The sequence below is a fragment of the Xenopus tropicalis genome, chromosome 6 (genome assembly GCF_000004195.4).
Source record: "Xenopus tropicalis strain Nigerian chromosome 6, UCB_Xtro_10.0, whole genome shotgun sequence".
Taxonomy (NCBI): domain Eukaryota; kingdom Metazoa; phylum Chordata; class Amphibia; order Anura; family Pipidae; genus Xenopus; species Xenopus tropicalis.
In genome coordinates this window covers 4,364,964-4,385,738 of record NC_030682.2, presented here as the reverse complement: position 1 = coordinate 4,385,738, position 20,775 = coordinate 4,364,964, and the positions used below count along the sequence as shown (strand labels likewise).

The following is a 20,775-nucleotide window of genomic DNA, read 5'->3' as shown; positions in this document are numbered from 1 at the left end:
CCACAGGCACAAGCAGGGAGATCCCTAAACTCCAGCCCAGTGTTACTGCCCCACAGGCACAAGCAGGGAGATCCCTAAACTCCAGCCCGGTGTTACTGCCCCACAGGCACAAGCAGAGAGATCCCTAAACTCCAGCCCGGTGTTACTGCCCCACAGGCACAAGCAGGGAGATCCCTAAACTCCAGCCCGGTGTTACTGCCCCACAGGCACAAGCAGGGAGATCCCTAAACTCCAGCCCAGTGTTACTGCCCCACAGGCCACAAGCAGGGAGATCCCTAAACTCCAGCCCAGCGTTACTGCCCCACAGGCACAAGCAGGGAGATCCCTAAACTCCAGCCCAGTGTTACTGCCCCACAGGCACAAGCAGGGAGATCCCTAAACTCCAGCCCAGTGTTACTGCCCCACAGGCACAAGCAGGGAGATCCCTAAACTCCAGCCCAGTGTTACTGCCCCACAGGCACAAGCAGGGAGATCCCTAAACTCCAGCCCAGTGTTACTGCCCCACAGGCACAAGCAGGGAGATCCCTAAACTCCAGCCCAGTGTTACTGCCCCACAGGCACAAGCAGGGAGATCCCTAAACTCCAGCCCAGTGTTAATGCCCCACAGGCACAAGCAGTTACACAGACGGATTCCCAAGCTACTTACCCCCATCAGTAAGTGTAACTGCTAAACTTCCCATTGGATTCAGATGATCTTCAGAGTTCGGTTCTTCTTTTTTTGTACATAATAATTCTGACTTGTTTGGTGGAAAACCAGACAGACACAAGCCAAAATATCTGGGCTGTGGGGATTTATATTTCTGATATACATATGACCTATAGGAATTCTATCTATACCCCTTGAGAGAAAGGGCCATACACTTCCTGGGTTTGCTCTAATTGGCTGATGAGCCTGAGAACCTAATAGTTGGGTGTTTTCTGATTTCCCTTCCTCAGATTGTACAAAGGCATTGGTACTGCCCCCGGCTACTTACCCCCATCAGTAAGTGGCGCTGCTGAGCTTTTCATTGGGATCTGATGGTCCTCAAGGTCCGGTTCTTCCTCCTTTATCTTTATCTGTAATATTTCTGGCTGTGGCTCTGGGGAACCTGCCAGTAAGGGAGAGACAGGGCCGCGTAAAGCTGGGAGTAAGGGAGAGACAGGGCCGTGTAAAGCTGGGAGTAAGGGAGAGACAGGGCCGCGTAAAGCTGGGAGTAAGGGAGAGACAGGGCCGCGTAAAGCTGCCAGTAAGGGAGAGACAGGGCCGTGTAAAGCTGGGAGTAAGGGAGAGACAGGGCCGTGTAAAGCTGGGAGTAAGGGAGAGACAGAGCCGTGTAAAGCTGGGAGTAAGGGAGAGACAGGGCCGTGTAAAGCTGGGAGTAAGGGAGAGACAGGGCCGTGTAAAGCTGGGAGTAAGGGAGAGACAGGGCCGTGTAAAGCTGGGAGTAAGGGAGAGACAGGGCCGTGTAAAGCTGGGAGTAAGGGAGAGACAGGGCCGTGTAAAGCTGGGAGTAAGGGAGAGACAGGGCCGCGTAAAGCTGGGAGTAAGGGAGAGACAGGGCCGCGTAAAGCTGGGAGTAAGGGAGAGACAGGGCCGCGTAAAGCTGGGAGTAAGGGAGAGACAGAGCCGCGTAAAGCTGGGAGTAAGGGAGAGACAGGGCCGTGTAAAGCTGGGAGTAAGGGAGAGACAGGGCCGTGTAAAGCTGGGAGTAAGGGAGAGACAGGGCCGTGTAAAGCTGTGAGTAAGGGAGAGACAGGGCCGTGTAAAGCTGGGAGTAAGGGAGAGACAGAGCCGTGTAAAGCTGGGAGTAAGGGAGAGACAGGGCCGCGTAAAGCTGGGAGTAAGGGAGAGACAGGCCGCGTAAAGCTGGGAGTAAGGGAGAGACAGGGCCGCGTAAAGCTGGGAGTAAGGGAGAGACAGGGCCGCGTAAAGCTGCCAGTAAGGGAGAGACAGGGCCGCGTAAAGCTGGGAGTAAGGGAGAGACAGGGCCGCGTAAAGCTGGGAGTAAGGGAGAGACAGGGCCGTGTAAAGCTGGGAGTAAGGGAGAGACAGGGCCGTGTAAAGCTGGGAGTAAGGGAGAGACAGGGCCGTGTAAAGCTGGGAGTAAGGGAGAGACAGGGCCATGTAAAGCTGGGAGTAAGGGAGAGACAGGGCCGTGTAAAGCTGGGAGTAAGGGAGAGACAGGGCTGTGTAAAGCTGGGAGTAAGGGAGAGACAGGGCCGTGTAAAGCTGGGAGTAAGGGAGAGACAGGGCCGTGTAAAGCTGGGAGTAAGGGAGAGACAGGGCCGCGTAAAGCTGGGAGTAAGGGAGAGACAGAGCCGCGTAAAGCTGGGAGTAAGGGAGAGACAGGGCCGCGTAAAGCTGGGAGTAAGGGAGAGACAGGGCCGTGTAAAGCTGGGAGTAAGGGAGAGACAGGGCCGCGTAAAGCTGGGAGTAAGGGAGAGACAGAGCCGTGTAAAGCTGGGAGTAAGGGAGAGACAGGGCCGTGTAAAGCTGGCAGTAAGGGAGAGACAGGGCCGTGTAAAGCTGGGAGTAAGGGAGAGACAGGGCCGTGTAAAGCTGGGAGTAAGGGAGAGACAGAGCCGTGTAAAGCTGGGAGTAAGGGAGAGACAGGGCCGTGTAAAGCTGGCAGTAAGGGAGAGACAGGGCCGTGTAAAGCTGGGAGTAAGGGAGAGACAGGGCAGTGTAAAGCTGGGAGTAAGGAATTTACTAAATATAAAGCAGGGGTCTTCCTTTAATTTTTAGAATGCTACATAAACCCTGGCTACTTACCCCCATCAGTAAGTGGCGCTGCTGAGCTTTCCATTGGGGTCTGATGGTCCTCAGGGTCCGGTTCTTCTTTCTTTATCTGTAACATTTGTGGTTGTGGCTCTGGGGAACCTGCCAGTAAGTAATGGGCACTGTCATGTAAAGCTGGGAGTAAGGAATTATACTGGGAATTATGTCTGTAGGGCAGAACCTCCTGCTGGGGTTTAACCCTTCCTGTCCCCCCAGCAAAGCTGAGCTCTGTGTAACCAGATGGTCTGTGTCCTACAGAAACGTTACTCACCGGCCCCAGGAACGGGATCCATTTCCCTCTTTATTGTGGGCAGAGGCTCCTCAGTGTCCGGCTCTTCATTCTCCCATTTCATCTCCACCCTCCCGGGTTCTGTCCGTTTATCCCCGGGATCCAACACCACTCAAGAAGTCTCTGAGGAGGGGAGAGGGGCCCATGTGGAACAAACAATAAACTGCTGTGTCCCTCCTGCCCCCCCTAGTTCCAGCCCTGCGTTACCCTCATATTTAATTTGATCTGTTGTCTTCTAAATTTAGCAACACTATGGCCCCTCCTACTCATGAATAAATAATAACTAATAATGTTACCCAGGCAGGTACTGCCTCTACCTGTATAACTTACTGGCAAATATGGTGCAGCTTCATCCATCACTCATTGTATTGTCAGATCCCCCAATTAATTACCCCCCAGTCCCACAGCCGCCCCTCTCTATCAGCCCCTGCAGCGGGATTAACCCCCAGTCCCACAGCCGCCCCTCTCTATCAGCCCCTGCAGCGGGATTAACCCCCAGTCCCACAGCCGCCCCTCTCTATCGGCCCCTGCAGCGGGATTAACCCCCAGTCCACAGCCGCCCCTCTCTATCAGCCCCTGCAGCGGGATTAACCCCCAGTCCCACAGCCGCCCCTCTCTATCAGCCCCTGCAGCGGGATTAACCCCCAGTCCCACAGCCGCCCCTCTCTATCAGCCCCTGCAGCGGGATTAACCCCCAGTCCCACAGCGCCCCTCTCATCAGCCCCTGCAGCGGGATTAACCCCCCAGTCCCACAGCCGCCCCTCTCTATCAGCCCCTGCCAGCGGGATTAACCCCCAGTCCCACAGCCGCCCCTCTCTATCAGCCCCTGCAGCGGGATTAACCCCCAGTCCCACAGCCGCCCCTCTCTATCAGCCCCTGCAGCGGGATTAACCCCCAGTCCCACAGCCGCCCCTCTCTATCAGCCCCTGCAGCGGGATTAACCCCCAGTCCCACAGCCGCCCCTCTCTATCAGCCCCTGCAGCGGGATTAACCCCCAGTCCCACAGCCGCCCCTCTCTATCAGCCCCTGCAGCGGGATTACCCCCCAGTCCCACAGCCGCCCCTCTCTATCAGCCCCTGCAGCGGGATTAACCCCCAGTCCCACAGCCGCCCCTCTCTATCAGCCCCTGCAGCGGGATTAACCCCCAGTCCCACAGCCGCCCCTCTCTATCAGCCCCTGCAGCGGATTAACCCCCAGTCCCACAGCCGCCCCTCTCTATCAGCCCCTGCAGCGGGATTACCCCCAGTCCCACAGCCGCCCCTCTCTATCAGCCCCTGCAGCGGGATTAACCCCAGTCCCAGCCCCCTCTCTATCAGCCCTGCAGCGGATACCCCAGTCCCCAGCCGCCCTCTCTATCGGCCCCTGCAGCGGGATTAACCCCCAGTCCCACAGCCGCCCCTCTCTATCGGCCCCTGCAGCGGGATTAACCCCCAGTCCCACAGCCGCCCCTCTCTATCGGCCCCTGCAGCGGGATTAACCCCCAGTCCCACAGCCGCCCCTCTCTATCAGCCCCTGCAGCGGGATTAACCCCCAGTCCCACAGCCGCCCCTCTCTATCAGCCCCTGCAGCGGGATTAACCCCCAGTCCCACAGCCGCCCCTCTCTATCAGCCCCTGCAGCGGGATTAACCCCCAGTCCCACAGCCGCCCCTCTCTATCAGCCCCTGCAGCGGGATTAACCCCCAGTCCCACAGACAGTGCAGGGAGGAGGAGGAGGAGGAGGAGGGAGAGGCACTTACCCAGCAGCCCAGGCTGGAGGCCACAGCAGATACAGAGGAGTCACACACTGGATGGGAATCGGTAGCCTCAGGCTGTCACATCACACAGACAGGACAATACCAACTTTACAGGCTAGACATGGTGGTCACATGACTATGACATTATTGCTCCCGCCCACACCACAGTCACATGGCTGTGACATCACAATTCCCTAATTTTAACTCCACAAACATCAACCTTAGTCCCCCTTCCACCCCCCCCCCCGTATTAACTAACAGCAACCGAATCCTCCCCCTGTGTCTGCAGCTCCCCTGCCTCTGTCCTCACGTCTCCAGCCTGGGCTGCTGGGTAAGTGCCTCTCCCTCCTCCTCCTCCTCCTCCCTGCACTGTCTGTGGGACTGGGGGTTAATCCCGCTGCAGGGGCCGATAGAGAGGGGCGGCTGTGGGACTGGGGGTTAATCCCGCTGCAGGGGCTGATAGAGAGGGGCGGCTGTGGGACTGGGGGTTAATCCCGCTGCAGGGGCTGATAGAGAGGGGCGGCTGTGGGACTGGGGTTAATCCCGCTGCAGGGGCTGATAGAGAGGGGCGGCTGTGGGACTGGGGGTTAATCCCGCTGCAGGGGCTGATAGAGAGGGGCGGCTGTGGGACTGGGGGTTAATCCCGCTGCAGGGGCCGATAGAGAGGGGCGGCTGTGGGACTGGGGGTTAATCCCGCTGCAGGGGCTGATAGAGAGGGGCGGCTGTGGGACTGGGGGTTAATCCCGCTGCAGGGGCTGATAGAGAGGGGCGGCTGTGGGACTGGGGGTTAATCCCGCTGCAGGGGCTGATAGAGAGGGGCGGCTGTGGGACTGGGGGTTAATCCCGCTGCAGGGGCTGATAGAGAGGGGCGGCTGTGGGACTGGGGGTTAATCCCGCTGCAGGGGCTGATAGAGAGGGGCGGCTGTGGGACTGGGGTTAATCCCGCTGCAGGGGCTGATAGAGAGGGGCGGCTGTGGGACTGGGGGTTAATCCCGCTGCAGGGGCTGATAGAGAGGGGCGGCTGTGGGACTGGGGGTTAATCCCGCTGCAGGGGCTGATAGAGAGGGGCGGCTGTGGGACTGGGGGTTAATCCCGCTGCAGGGGCTGATAGAGAGGGGCGGCTGTGGGACTGGGGGTTAATCCCGCTGCAGGGGATGATAGAGAGGGGCGGCTGTGGGACTGGGGGTTAATCCCGCTGCAGGGGCCGATAGAGAGGGGCGGCTGTGGGACTGGGGGTTAATCCCGCTGCAGGGGCTGATAGAGAGGGGCGGCTGTGGGACTGGGGGTTAATCCCGCTGCAGGGGCTGATAGAGAGGGGCGGCTGTGGGACTGGGGGTTAATCCCGCTGCAGGGGCTGATAGAGAGGGGCGGCTGTGGGACTGGGGGTTAATCCCGCTGCAGGGGCTGATAGAGAGGGGCGGCTGTGGGACTGGGGGTTAATCCCGCTGCAGGGGCTGATAGAGAGGGGCGGCTGTGGGACTGGGGGTTAATCCCGCTGCAGGGGCTGATAGAGAGGGGCAGTTTACTGATTGGATAAACCCCTCCCTGTACAACATGTATTTATTGCACTAATATCAGAGGGGGGGCCCAAGCGCAGCCCCACAGGCAGCTTTATATGGTGGGTTTCTGTTCCTTGCTGTCAGGTTCTCCAGAGATGGAACCAAGGAGGTTAGAGGGGAAATGGGAGAATGAAGAGCCGGACACTGAGGAGCCTCTGCCCACAATAAAGAGGGAAATGGATCCCGTTCCTGGGGCCGGTGAGTAACGTTTCTGTAGGACACAGACCATCTGGTTACACAGAGCTCAGCTTTGCTGGGGGGACAGGAAGGGTTAAACCCCAGCAGGAGGTTCTGCCCTACAGACATAATTCCCAGTATAATTCCTTACTCCCAGCTTTACATGACAGTGCCCATTACTTACTGGCAGGTTCCCCAGAGCCACAACCAGAAATGTTACAGATAAAGGAAGAAGAACCGGACCCTGAGGACCATCAGACCCCAATGGAAAGCTCAGCAGCGCCACTTACTGATGGGGGTAAGTAGCTTTGCCATAACTGGTTCAGGTCCCTGATACAGTGTGGGGAAAGGATTCAGCTGCTTTACTCCATATACATTGGGCTTTTCCCCACACAGTGCCTGGGTATATGGATGATGGAAGTGGAAGTGTGTGAGTAATATTTGGCCAGATATTGGTTGAGTAGGCCCATTGGGCGTCCCATACATGGGCACTGGGCACAGATATAAGCATTGCCTTTGGGATCTGTGTTCCATTGTGATGATAATATCGGATTGTAAGCTCCTCTGAGACTGATGTGAAAGGTAAAAATAAGTGTAAAGCCCCTATCAGTGCAATTACATTGTTAGATTAATTTCTATAGACAGTATTTATACAGCTTTCTGGATAACAGGTCCCATACCTCTATCGGAAATAAAAAAGAATCCCTAAATTCCCTAAATTTGTTTTTTTATTTTTCCAGTTTTTCCAGAGGAGGAGCTGGAATTAGTGCAAATAAAAAAAGAAGAGCTGGACTCTAAAGATCATCCGAACCCACTGGGAAACTCTGTAGTTCTATGTACTGATGGGGGTAAGTAGCTTGAGATATTTAGGGATCTCCCTGCTTGTGCCTGTGGGGCAGTAACACCGGGCTGGAGTTTAGGGATCTCCCTGCTTGTGCCTGTGGGGCAGTAACACTGGGCTGGAGTTTAGGGATCTCCCTGCTTGTGCCTGTGGGGCAGTAACGCTGGGCTGGAGTTTAGGGATCTCCCTGCTTGTGCCTGTGGGGCAGTAACACTGGGCTGGAGTTTAGGGATCTCCCTGCTTGTGCCTGTGGGGCAGTAACACCGGGCTGGAGTTTAGGGATCTCCCTGCTTGTGCCTGTGGGGCAGTAACACCGGGCTGGAGTTTAGGGATCTCCCTGCTTGTGCCTGTGGGGCAGTAACACTGGGCTGGAGTTTAGGGATCTCCCTGCTTGTGCCTGTGGGGCAGTAACACTGGGCGGGAGTTTAGGGATCTCCCTGCTTGTGCCTGTGGGGCAGTAACACTGGGCTGGAGTTTAGGGATCTCCCTGCTTGTGCCTGTGGGGCAGTAACACTGGGCTGGAGTTTAGGGATCTCCCTGCTTGTGCCTGTGGGGCAGTAACACTGGGCTGGAGTTTAGGGATCTCCCTGCTTGTGCCTGTGGGGCAGTAACACCGGGCTGGAGTTTAGGGATCTCCCTGCTTGTGCCTGTGGGGCAGTAATGCTGGGCTGGAGTTTAGGGATCTCCCTGCTTGTGCCTGTGGGGCAGTAACACTGGGCTGGAGTTTAGGGATCTCCCTGTTTGTGCCTGTGGGGCAGTAACGCTGGGCTGGAGTTTAGGGATCTCCCTGCTTGTGCCTGTGGGGCAGTAACACTGGGCTGGAGTTTAGGGATCTCCCTGCTTGTGCCTGTGGGGCAGTAACACTGGGCTGGAGTTTAGGGATCTCCCTGCTTGTGCCTGTGGGGCAGTAACACTGGGCTGGAGTTTAGGGATCTCCCTGCTTGTGCCTGTGGGGCAGTAACACTGGGCTGGAGTTTAGGGATCTCCCTGCTTGTGCCTGTGGGGCAGTAACACTGGGCTGGAGTTTAGGGATCTCCCTGCTTGTGCCTGTGGGGCAGTAACACCGGGCTGGAGTTTAGGGATAGATAATATTCTGTACTAAGCACAATTTCCCACACAGGGAAGGAGAATGTCGGTGCTGGGGATAAACAGCAGGACGCAGAGCTGGGAGAAGATTTCCCTCTTGTAACGGAACAAAGAATTCAGCCAAGGGAGAAACCATTTAAGTGCACGGAATGTGGGAAAGGTTTCCTTCACAATCGCTCCCTCATGTCCCACCAATCGACGGTTCACAAAGGGCACAAACCTTTCTCATGTACAGAATGTGGGAAATGTTTTGCTCGGAAGGACAACCTTCGATATCACCAAGCGGTTCACACAGGGGTAAAGCCTTTTGCTTGCACAGACTGCGGGAAGCGCTTCTTACACAGGCCAGACCTTCAGCAGCACCGCGTCATTCACACCGAGGGGAAACCACTCACCTGCGCCGAATGTGGGAAACACTTCACTCTCACACGCAACCTCCGCAGCCACCAGAGAATTCACACGGAAGGAAGACCTTTCAGTTGCACAGAATGTGGGAAAGGTTTCCCCTGCAATCGCAGCCTTCAGCTACACATGCAGAGGCACAGAGGGGAGAAACCATTCAGGTGCACGAAATGTGGGAAAGAGTATGCCTACAGCAGCAGCCTCCGTCTGCACATGAAATTACACACGGGGGATAAACTATTTATCTGTACAGAATGTGGGAAACGGTTCCTGCAGAGAAGCCTCTTTCTGCTACACGTGAAAGTGCATACGGGGGAGAAACCATTCAGCTGCACCGAATGTGGCGAAAGCTTTGTTTATAAAGTACAACTCTGCAGGCACCTCAGTAGGCACACAGGGGAGAAAAGTTTCACTTGTACGGAATGTGGGAAAAGCTTCTCTCACCGTAGCAGCCTTCAGCTACACATAAAAATCCACACAGGGGAGAAACCATTCACTTGCACCGAATGTGGGAAAAGTTTCTTTCAGAAAAGCGACTTGCACAATCACCAGAAAACCCATACGCGTGAAAAGCCATTCACCTGCAGAGAGTGTGGGAAAAGCTTTGCTCGGAGATACTGCCTTCACATACACCAGAGGGATCACACAGGGGAGAAACCATACACCTGCACAGAGTGTGGGGAAAGCTTCACTATAAAGCACAAACTTGTGTGCCACCAGAAGAAACACACTGGGGTAAAACCATTCACTTGTACAGAGTGTGGGAAAAGCTTCACTCAGAGGCAGAAGCTTATCAGCCACCAGTCAGTTCACACAGGGGAGAAACCATTCACATGTTCAGAGTGTGGGAAAAGCTTCTTTCAAAAGGGAACACTTCTCACACACCAGAGATGCCACACAGGGGTGAAACCGTTCAAGTGCACAGAATGTGGGAAAAGCTTCTTTCAAAGTGGCAACCTCCGCGTACATGAGAAAATCCACACAGGGGAGAAACCATTCACCTGTACAGAGTGTGGGAAAGGCTTCACTATGCGTTCATACCTTCGCATACACCAGAGAACTCACACAGGGGAGAGACCTTACTCATGTGATGTATGTGGGAGGAGCTACACGCAAAGCAGTGCCCTTGCTGTACACCAGAGAACCCACACAGGGGAGAAACCATTCACATGCGATGTCTGTGGGAAATGCTACGCTCAGGGCGGCTCCCTTACTGCGCACAAGAGAACGCACTTTCTTTAGATGTGAGGCTGCTTCTGCAAATAAATGGGGCTATTATTATGCGATGACTGGTATGGCCATTGTCTTTTTGACCCAGAGGAAGGCAAAAACCCCATCTGAAGCCTCTAATTTGCCTCAGAGGGGAAAAAATTCCTTCCTGACTCCAAGATGGCAATCGGACCAGTCCCTGGGGCAACTTGTACTGAGAGCTATCTCCCATAACCCTGTATTCCCTCACTTGTACTGAGAGCTATCCCCCCTACCCCTGTATTCCCTCACTTGTACTGAGAGCTATCTCCCATAACCCTGTATTCCCTCACTTGTACTGAGAGCTATCTCCCCTACCCCTGTATTCCCTCACTTGTACTGAGAGCTATCCCCCCTACCCCTGTATTCCCTCACTTGTACTGAGAGCTATCCCCCTACCCCTGTATTCCCTCACTTGTACTGAGAGCTATCCCCCCTACCCCTGTATTCCCTCACTTGTACTGAGAGCTATCTCCCTACCCCTGTATTCCCTCACTTGTACTGAGAGCTATCCCCCCTACCCCTGTATTCCCTCACTTGTACTGAGAGCTATCCCCCCTACCCCTGTATTCCCTCACTTGTACTGAGAGCTATCCCCCCTACCCCTGTATTCCCTCACTTGTACTGAGAGCTATCCCCCCTACCCCTGTATTCCCTCACTTGTACTGAGAGCTATCTCCCCTACCCCTGTATTCCCTCACTTGTACTGAGAGCTATCCCCCATACCCCTGTATTCCCTCACTTGTACTGAGAGCTATCCCCCATACCCCTGTATTCCTCACTTGTACTGAGAGCTATCTCCCACCCCTGTATTCCCTCACTTGTACTGAGAGCTATCCCCCATACCCCTGTATTCCCTCACTTGTACTGAGAGCTATCTCCCCTACCCCTGTATTCCCTCACTTGTACTGAGAGCTATCCCCCCTACCCCTGTATTCCCTCACTTGTACTGAGAGCTATCTCCCCTACCCCTGTATTCCCTCACTTGTACTGAGAGCTATCCCCCATACCCCTGTATTCCCTCACTTGTACTGAGAGCTATCTCCCCTACTCCTGTATTCCCTCACTTGTACTGAGAGCTATCCCCCCTACCCCTGTATTCCCTCACTTGTACTGAGAGCTATCTCCATACCCCTGTATTCCCTCACTTGTACTGAGAGCTATCTCCCCTACCCCTGTATTCCCTCACTTGTACTGAGAGCTATCTCCCCTACCCCTGTATTCCCTCACTTGTACTGAGAGCTATCTCCCCATACCCCTGTATTCCCTCACTTTGTACTGAGAGCTATCTCCCTACCCCTGTATTCCCTCACTTGTACTGAGAGCTATCTCCCCTACCCCTGTATTCCCTCACTTGTACTGAGAGCTATCTCCCTACCCCTGTATTCCCTCACTTGTACTGAGAGCTATCTCCCCTACCCTGTATTCCTCACTTGTACTGAAGCTATCTCCCACCCCTGTATTCCCTCACTTGTACTGAGAGCTATCTCCCCTACCCCTGTATTCCTCACTTGTACTGAGAGCTATCTCCCCTACCCCTGTATTCCCTCACTTGTACTGAGAGCTATCTCCCCTACCCCTGTATTCCCTCACTTGTACTGAGAGCTATCCCCCTACCCCTGTATTCCCTCACTTGTACTGAGAGCTATCCCCCCTACCCCTGTATTCCCTCACTTGTACTGAGAGCTATCTCCCCCTACCCCTGTATTCCCTCACTTGTACTGAGAGCTATCTCCCCTACCCCTGTATTCCCTCACTTGTACTGAGAGCTATCCCCCCTACCCCTGTATTCCCTCACTTGTACTGAGAGCTATCTCCCCTACCCCTGTATTCCCTCACTTGTACTGAGAGCTATCTCCCCTACCCCTGTATTCCCTCACTTGTACTGAGAGCTATCCCCCCTACCCCTGTATTCCCTCACTTGTACTGAGAGCTATCTCCCCTACCCCTGTATTCCCTCACTTGTACTGAGAGCTATCTCCCCTACCCCTGTATTCCCTCACTTGTACTGAGAGCTATCCCCCCTACCCCTGTATTCCCTCACTTGTACTGAGAGCTATCCCCCCTACCCCTGTATTCCCTCACTTGTACTGAGAGCTATCCCCCCTACCCCTGTATTCCCTCACTTGTACTGAGAGCTATCCCCCCTACCCCTGTATTCCCTCACTTGTACTGAGAGCTATCTCCCCTACCCCTGTATTCCCTCACTTGTACTGAGAGCTATCCCCCATACCCCTGTATTCCCTCACTTGTACTGAGAGCTATCTCCCCTACCCCTGTATTCCCTCACTTGTACTGAGAGCTATCTCCCTACCCCTGTATTCCCTCACTTGTACTGAGAGCTATCCCCCCTACCCCTGTATTCCCTCACTTGTACTGAGAGCTATCTCCCCTACCCCTGTATTCCCTCACTTGTACTGAGAGCTATCCCCCATACCCCTGTATTCCCTCACTTGTACTGAGAGCTATCCCCCCTACCCCTGTATTCCCTCACTTGTACTGAGAGCTATCCCCATACCCCTGGTATTCCCTCACTTGTACTGAGAGCTATCTCCCCTACCCCTGTATTCCCTCACTTGTACTGAGAGCTATCTCCCATACCCCTGTATTCCCTCACTTGTACTGAGAGCTATCTCCCATACCCCTGTATTCCCTCACTTGTACTGAGAGCTATCTCCCCTACCCCTGTATTCCCTCACTTGTACTGAGAGCTATCTCCCCTACCCCTGTATTCCCTCACTTGTACTGAGAGCTATCTCCCATACCCCTGTATTCCCTCACTTGTACTGAGAGCTATCTCCCCTACCCCTGTATTCCCTCACTTGTACTGAGAGCTATCTCCCCTACCCCTGTATTCCCTCACTTGTACTGAGAGCTATCTCCCCTACCCCTGTATTCCCACACTTGTACTGAGATCTATCTCCCCTACCCCTGTATTCCCTCACTTGTACTGAGAGCTATCTCCCATACCCCTGTATTCCCTCACTTGTACTGAGAGCTATCTCCCATACCCCTGTATTCCCTCACTTGTACTGAGAGCTATCTCCCCTACCCCTGTATTCCCTCACTTGTACTGAGAGCTATCTCCCCTACCCCTGTATTCCCTCACTTGTACTGAGAGCTATCTCCCATACCCCTGTATTCCCTCACTTGTACTGAGAGCTATCTCCCCTACCCCTGTATTCCCTCACTTGTACTGAGAGCTATCTCCCCTACCCCTGTATTCCCTCACTTGTACTGAGAGCTATCTCCCATACCCCTGTATTCCCTCACTTGTACTGAGAGCTATCTCCCCTACCCCTGTATTCCCTCACTTGTACTGAGAGCTATCCCCCCTACCCCTGTATTCCCTCACTTGTACTGAGAGCTATCCCCCCTACCCCTGTATTCCCTCACTTGTACTGAGAGCTATCTCCCCTACCCCTGTATTCCCTCACTTGTACTGAGAGCTATCTCCCATACCCCTGTATTCCCTCACTTGTACTGAGAGCTATCCCCCTACCCCTGTATTCCCTCACTTGTACTGAGAGCTATCCCCCCTACCCCTGTATTCCCTCACTTGTACTGAGAGCTATCTCCCCTACCCCTGTATTCCCTCACTTGTACTGAGAGCTATCTCCCCTACCCCTGTATTCCCTCACTTGTACTGAGAGCTATCTCCCCTACCCCTGTATTCCCTCACTTGTACTGAGAGCTATCTCCCCTACCCTGTATTCCTCACTTGTACTGAGAGCTATCCCCCATACCCCTGTATTCCCTCACTTGTACTGAGAGCTATCTCCCCTACCCCTGTATTCCCTCACTTGTACTGAGAGCTATCCCCCATACCCCTGTATTCCCTCACTTGTACTGAGAGCTATCCCCCATACCCCTGTATTCCCTCACTTGTACTGAGAGCTATCTCCCCTACCCCTGTATTCCCTCACTTGTACTGAGAGCTATCCCCCATACCCCTGTATTCCCTCACTTGTACTGAGAGCTATCTCCCCTACCCCTGTATTCCCTCACTTGTACTGAGAGCTATCCCCCCTACCCCTGTATTCCCTCACTTGTACTGAGAGCTATCTCCCCTACCCCTGTATTCCCTCACTTGTACTGAGAGCTATCCCCCATACCCCTGTATTCCCTCACTTGTACTGAGAGCTATCTCCCCTACTCCTGTATTCCCTCACTTGTACTGAGAGCTATCCCCCCTACCCCTGTATTCCCTCACTTGTACTGAGAGCTATCTCCCATACCCCTGTATTCCCTCACTTGTACTGAGAGCTATCTCCCCTACCCCTGTATTCCCTCACTTGTACTGAGAGCTATCTCCCCTACCCCTGTATTCCCTCACTTGTACTGAGAGCTATCTCCCATACCCCTGTATTCCCTCACTTGTACTGAGAGCTATCTCCCCTACCCCTGTATTCCCTCACTTGTACTGAGAGCTATCTCCCCTACCCCTGTATTCCCTCACTTGTACTGAGAGCTATCTCCCCTACCCCTGTATTCCCTCACTTGTACTGAGAGCTATCTCCCCTACCCCTGTATTCCCTCACTTGTACTGAGAGCTATCTCCCCTACCCCTGTATTCCCTCACTTGTACTGAGAGCTATCTCCCCTACCCTGTATTCCCTCACTTGTACTGAGAGCTATCTCCCATACCCCTGTATTCCCTCACTTGTACTGAGAGCTATCCCCCCTACCCCTGTATTCCCTCACTTGTACTGAGAGCTATCTCCCCTACCCCTGTATTCCCTCACTTGTACTGAGAGCTATCCCCCCTACCCCTGTATTCCCTCACTTGTACTGAGAGCTATCTCCCCTACCCCTGTATTCCCTCACTTGTACTGAGAGAGTTAGCTGATTGCCAGGGTCCAACTTACCTTAGCGACCAGGGAGTGGTTTGAATGAGAATCTGGTATATGAATAGGGGAGGGGCTGAATAGAAAAATAAGGAATAAAAAGTAACAATAACAATAAAACTGGAGCCTCACAAAGCAATAGGGTTTGGCTGCCGGGGTCAGTGACCCCCATTAGAAAGCTGCAAAGAGTCAGAAGAAGAAGGCAAGTAATCCAAAAACTATAACAAATAAATAATGAAGACCAATTGAAAAGCTGCTTAGAAATGGCCATTCTAAAACATCCAAAATTTCCCCCAAACCTCATCCATTTCCCAGGCTGGTCCCAGGGCATTCGGTGCATTACACTGTAGGGGCAGCACATTGGCAGCTGACAGACGGGTGCCCAGCACCCAGGGGACCGACCAATACTCTGTATATCTGAGACAGGGACATTATATATTCACGGATTTAGTTACCAGTTGCACTGCCCTGAGCTACTGGCAGGGGGCGCTAGAGTTTAGTACCTGGCACTGCCCAATCAGAAACACTTCCCAGAGCCCAGTTTGTAAGAAAGGGAAAGTTTATTGCACACACAGTATAAATGCAGAAAGTATCATTGGGCAGTCAGTGCAGCCCCTGGGGCAGTCCGGCGGGGCATTAGGGGTTCAGCCCCTGGGGCAGTCCGGCGGGGCATTAGGGGTTCAGCCCCTGGGGCAGTCCGGTGGGGTATTAGGGGTTCAGCCCCTGGGGCAGTCCGGCGGGGTATTAGGGGTTCAGCCCCTGGGGCAGTCCGGCGGGGTATTAGGGGTTCAGCCCCTGGGGCAGTCCGGCGGGGTATTAGGGGTTCAGCCCCTGGGGCAGTCCGGCGGGGTATTAGGGGTTCAGCCCCTGGGGCAGTCCGGTGGGGTATTAGGGGTTCAGCCCCTGGGGCAGTCCGGCGGGGTATTAGGGGTTCAGCCCCTGGGGCAGCCCGCCGGGGCATTAGGGGTTCATGTTTTGCTGCTGAGCCCTCAGTCTGTGCAGTTCTGCTGCCCGTTGCTGCTGATAGCTCTGCATACAGTCCCTAAAGCTCTGCACTTGTGCCTGGCACTTCCTCCAGTCCTGCTGCTCTGCCATGCACTCCTGCACCGCGTAATGAGCCGCCGCGCAGCCCGTACGGCCAATCATGTGATCTAGGGGGTCCTCCTCCTCGTCTGCCGGCTTGTGGCTGCGGTTATGGGGCTGAGGGGCCGACATCTTATCCCTGTGACAGAATGAGAGAGATCCTATAATATACTATATATATTGAATAACGTACCCCCTGGTGTATAATATAAGGATATTGGGTGGGGTTCCATGATTGTATAAAGGGACGAGGCCGAAGGCTGAGTTATACAGGTCATGGAACCCCGTCGTGACTTCTTTATTTATTATAATAGACAAGTTTCAGTGAGTCATGTGACAAATTACTGATGACATCACTAAGTGCCGTTTATAAGGATATAATGTATAGTTGGGTCCCATAGGGAAATTACCAAACTGTATATTATTTATATATAACATATAATGTACTCGGGATCCCGCTGGGAACGGCTGGCTAAGGATTCTGGGAATGTATGAGGACTGTGGGCTTAGTGATCCCTGCAGCTAACAGATGGGGGGCAATAGAGAACCCCACAAACATCACTGTGGGCACCGGCCTTACTGCCACAAACATCTGGGCCCTTAATAAGCAGCTGTGCCCTGATTCTGTCAGTTGTGATCTGGTTGCTAGGATCAGTCCCTGGCAACAGCAGCACAATTACAGCTCTCCCTGCCCGTACAGCAGTACCTGTGCCAATATATCACTGACAGACACTGGGGGGGGCACTAGGGGTATAAATATAAAATACTTGGGCTCCTCCCTCCTCCCCGGTGTGAGCAGAACACAGAGCCACTCCCACAGGGGCAGGGTCACATGGCAACTCCTAAGCCAATCGAAGAAAGAAGGAGCATGTGAATGACGTCATCACTCTGCGACATTATTGGGCAGCCCTACATAAGCGGGTAGAACAGCGCACTCGGGCAACTGCTTTCTATTTACTGCCACATGATGCCTGTAAGTGTCCGGTACTGTCCCTTCTGTAATGGGAAGGGATGGAGACACACCCCTGTGTGCGGCCGGTAGGGGAGCGGGTACCGGCAGGGAGGGGTATGAGACGCGCCGCTGTATAGTTATTATATGGGCCTCCCAGCTATACCCACCGGGTACCTGATTTCTCCTTGGTACAAGCACAGACCTTCAGCTTCCTGTTCCTGGCGTTAGCCCCGCCTCCCTCACTCACTGTGTTGTTATTGGCTGCCCGGGCTCAGCCTCCCCTTCTGCGCATGTCCGGAAACATGCTGTAAGGGGAGGGGCCAGGGCTCGGAGGGCGCGCTTTTTCTCTTTAAATCCCAGACTATCCGGTGGCTGTGGGAGCTGCTTGTGGGCTGGAATGGAGGCAGCAGTGAGACTGTGTGTATGGGGGCAGCAGTGAGACTGTGTGTATGGGGGCAGCAGTGAGACTGTGTGTATGGGGGCAGCAGTGAGACTGTGTGTATGGGGGCAGCAGTGAGACTGTGTGTATGGGGGCAGCAGTGAGACTGTGTGTATGGGGGCGGCAGTGAGACTGTGTGTATGGGGGCAGCAGTGAGACTGTGTGTATGGGGGCGGCAGTGAGACTGTGTGTATGGGGGCAGCAGTGAGACTGTGTGTATGGGGGCAGCAGTGAGACTGTGTGTATGGGGGCAGCAGTGAGACTGTGTGTATGGGGGCAGCAGTGAGACTGTGTGTATGGGGGCAGCAGTGAGACTGTGTGTATGGAGGCAGCAGTGAGACTGTGTGTATGGAGGCAGCAGTGAGACTGTGTGTATGGAGGCAGCAGTGAGACTGTGTGTATGGGGGCAGCAGTGAGACTGTGTGTATGGGGGCAGCAGTGAGACTGTGTGTATGGGGGCAGCAGTGAGACTGTGTGTATGGGGGCAGCAGTGAGACTGTGTGTATGGGGGCAGCAGTGAGACTGTGTGTATGGGTGGCGGCAGTGAGACTGTGTGTATGGGGGCAGCAGTGAGACTGTGTGTATGGGGGCGGCAGTGAGACTGTGTGTATGGAGGCAGCAGTGAGACTGTGTGTATGGGGGCGGCAGTGAGACTGTGTGTATGGGGGCGGCAGTGAGACTTGTGTGTATGGGGGCGGCAGTGAGACTGTGTGTATGGGGGCAGCAGTGAGCACTGTGTGTATGGAGGCAGCAGTGAGACTGTGTGTATGGGGGCAGCAGTGAGACTGTGTGTAATGGGGGCGGCAGTGAGACTGTGTGTATGGAGGCGGCAGTGAGACTGTGTGTATGGGGGCGGCAGTGAGACTGTGTGTATGGGGGCGGCAGTGAGACTGTGTGTATGGGGGCGGCAGTGAGACCTGTGTGTATGGGGGGCGGCAGTGGAACTGTGTGTATTGGGGGCAGCAGTGAGACTGTGTGTATGGGGGCAGCAGTGAGACTGTGTGTATGGAGGTCAGCAGTGAGACTGTGTGTATGGGGGCAGCAATGAGACTGTGTTATGGGGGCAGCAGTGAGACTGTGTGTATGGAGGCAGCAGTGAGACTGTGGTGTATGGAGGCAGCAGTGAGACTGTGTGTATGGAGGCAGCAGTGAGACTGTGTGTATGGGGGCAGCAGTGAGACTGTGTGTATGGAGGCAGCAGTGAGACTGTGTGTATGGAGGCAGCAGTGAGACTGTGTGTATGGAGGGCAGCAGTGAGACTGTGTGTATGGGGGCAGCAGTGAGACTGTGTGTATGGGGGCAGCAGTGAGACTGTGTGTATGGGAGGCAGCAGTGAGACTGTGTGTATGGGGGCAGCAGTGAGACTGTGTGTATGGGGGCAGCAGTGAGACTGTGGTGGGGCAGTAGACTGGTTGGGGCAGCAGTGAGACTGTGTGTATGGGGCAGCAGTGAGACTGTGTGTATGGGGGCAGCAGTGAGACTGTGTGTATGGGGGCAGCAGTGAGACTGTGTGTATGGGGCAGCAGTGAGACTGTGTGTATGGGGGCAGCAGTGAGACTGTGTGTATGGGGGCAGCAGTGGAGACTGTGTGTATGGGGGCAGGGGCAGCGTGAGACTGTGTGTATGGAGGCAGCAGTGAGACTGTGTGTATGGAGGCAGCAGTGAGACTGTGTGTATGGGAGGGCAGCAGTGAGACTGTGTGTATGGGGGGCAGCAGTGAGACTGTGTGTATGGAGGCAGCAGTGAGACTGTGTGTATGGGGGCAGCAGTGAGACTGTGTGTATGGGGGCAGCAGTGAGACTGTGTGTATGGGGGCGGCAGTGAGACTGTGTGTATGGGGGCGGCAGTGAGACTGTGTGTATGGGGGCAGGCAGTGAGACTGTGTGTATGGGGGCAGCAGTGAGACTGTGTGTATGGAGGCAGCAGTGAGACTGTGTGTATGGGGGGCAGCAGTGAGACTGTGTGTATGGGGGCAGCAGTGAGACTGTGTGTATGGAGGCAGCAGTGAGACTGTGTGTATGGAGGCAGCAGTGAGACTGTGTGTATGGAGGCAGCAGTGAGACTGTGTGTATGGGGGCAGCAGTGAGACTGTGTGTATGGAGGCAGCAGTGAGACTGTGGTGTATGGGAGGCAGCAGTGAGACTGTGTGTATGGAGGCAGCAGTGAGACTGTGTGTATGGGGGCAGCAGTGAGACTGTGTGTATGGAGGCAGCAGTGAGACTGTGTGTATGGGGGCAGCAGTGAGACTGTGTGTATGGGGGCAGCAGTGAGAACTGTGTGTATGGGGGCAGCAGTGAGACTGTGTGTATGGGGGCAGCAGTGAGACTGTGTGTATGGGGGGCAGCAGTGAGACTGTGTGTATGGGGGCAGCAGTGAGACTGTGTATGGGGGCAGCAGTGAGACTGTGTGTATGGGGGCAGCAGTGAGACTGTGTGTATGGGGGCAGCAGTGAGACTGTGTGTATGGAGGCAGCAGTGAGACTTGTGTGTATGGGGGCAGCAGTGAGACTGTGTGTATGGGGGCAGCAGTGAGACTGGGTTGGGCAGCAGTGGTTATTGGGGGCAGCAGTGAGACTGTGTGTATGGGGGCAGCAGTGAGACTGTGTGTAATGGGGGGCAGCAGTGAGACTGTGTGTGATGGGGGCAGCAGTGAGACTGTGTGTATGGGGGCAGCAGTGAGACTGTGTGTATGGGGGCAGCAGTGAGACTGTGTGTATGGGGGCAGCAGTGAGACTGTGTGTATGGGGGCAGCAGTGAGGACTGTGTGTATGGGGGCAGCAGTGAGACTGTGTGTATGGGGCAGCAGTGAGACTGTGTGTATGGGGGCAGCAGTGAGACTGTGTGTATGGGGGCAGCAGTGAGACTGTTGTGTATGGGGGCAGCAGTGAGACTGTGTGTATGGGGGGCAGCAGTGAGACTGTGTGTATGGGGGCAGCAGTGAGACTGTGTGTATGGGGGCAGCAGTGAGACTGTGTGTATGGGGGCAGCAGTGAGACTGTGTGTATGGGGGCAGCAGTGAGACTGTGTGTATGGGGGCAGCAGTGAGACTGTGTGTATGGGGGCAGCAGTGAGACTGTGTGTATGGGGGCAGCAGTGAGACTGTGTGTATGGGGGCAGCAGTGAGACTGTGTGTATGGGGGCAGTATGGGGGCAGCAGTGAGACTGTGTGTATGGGGGCAGCAGTGAGACTGTGTGTATGGGGGCAGCAGTGAGACTGTGTGTATGGGGCAGCAGTGAGACTGTGTGTATGGGGGCAGCAGTGAGACTGTGTGTATGGGGGCAGCAGTGAGACTGTGTGTATGGGGGCAGCAGTGAGACTGTGTGTATGGGGGCAGCAGTGAGACTGTGTGTATGGGGGCAG

General features: G+C 54.7%; 1 protein-coding gene across 1 annotated transcript in view; it reads right to left on the bottom strand.

Moving 5' to 3' along the window:
• LOC116411532 (zinc finger protein 850-like) overlaps positions 1-20,775 on the bottom strand; it is a 33,105-nt gene that overhangs the window by 2,068 nt on the left and 10,262 nt on the right. The window contains exons 4-7 of the mRNA XM_031903958.1: positions 17,224-17,368; positions 15,998-16,163; positions 2,753-2,786; positions 975-1,088 (exon numbers count right to left, since the gene is read on the bottom strand). Of these exons, the coding sequence (XP_031759818.1) occupies positions 975-1,088; positions 2,753-2,786; positions 15,998-16,163; positions 17,224-17,368 (459 nt within the window). The remainder of the gene's footprint in view (positions 1-974; positions 1,089-2,752; positions 2,787-15,997; positions 16,164-17,223; positions 17,369-20,775) is intronic.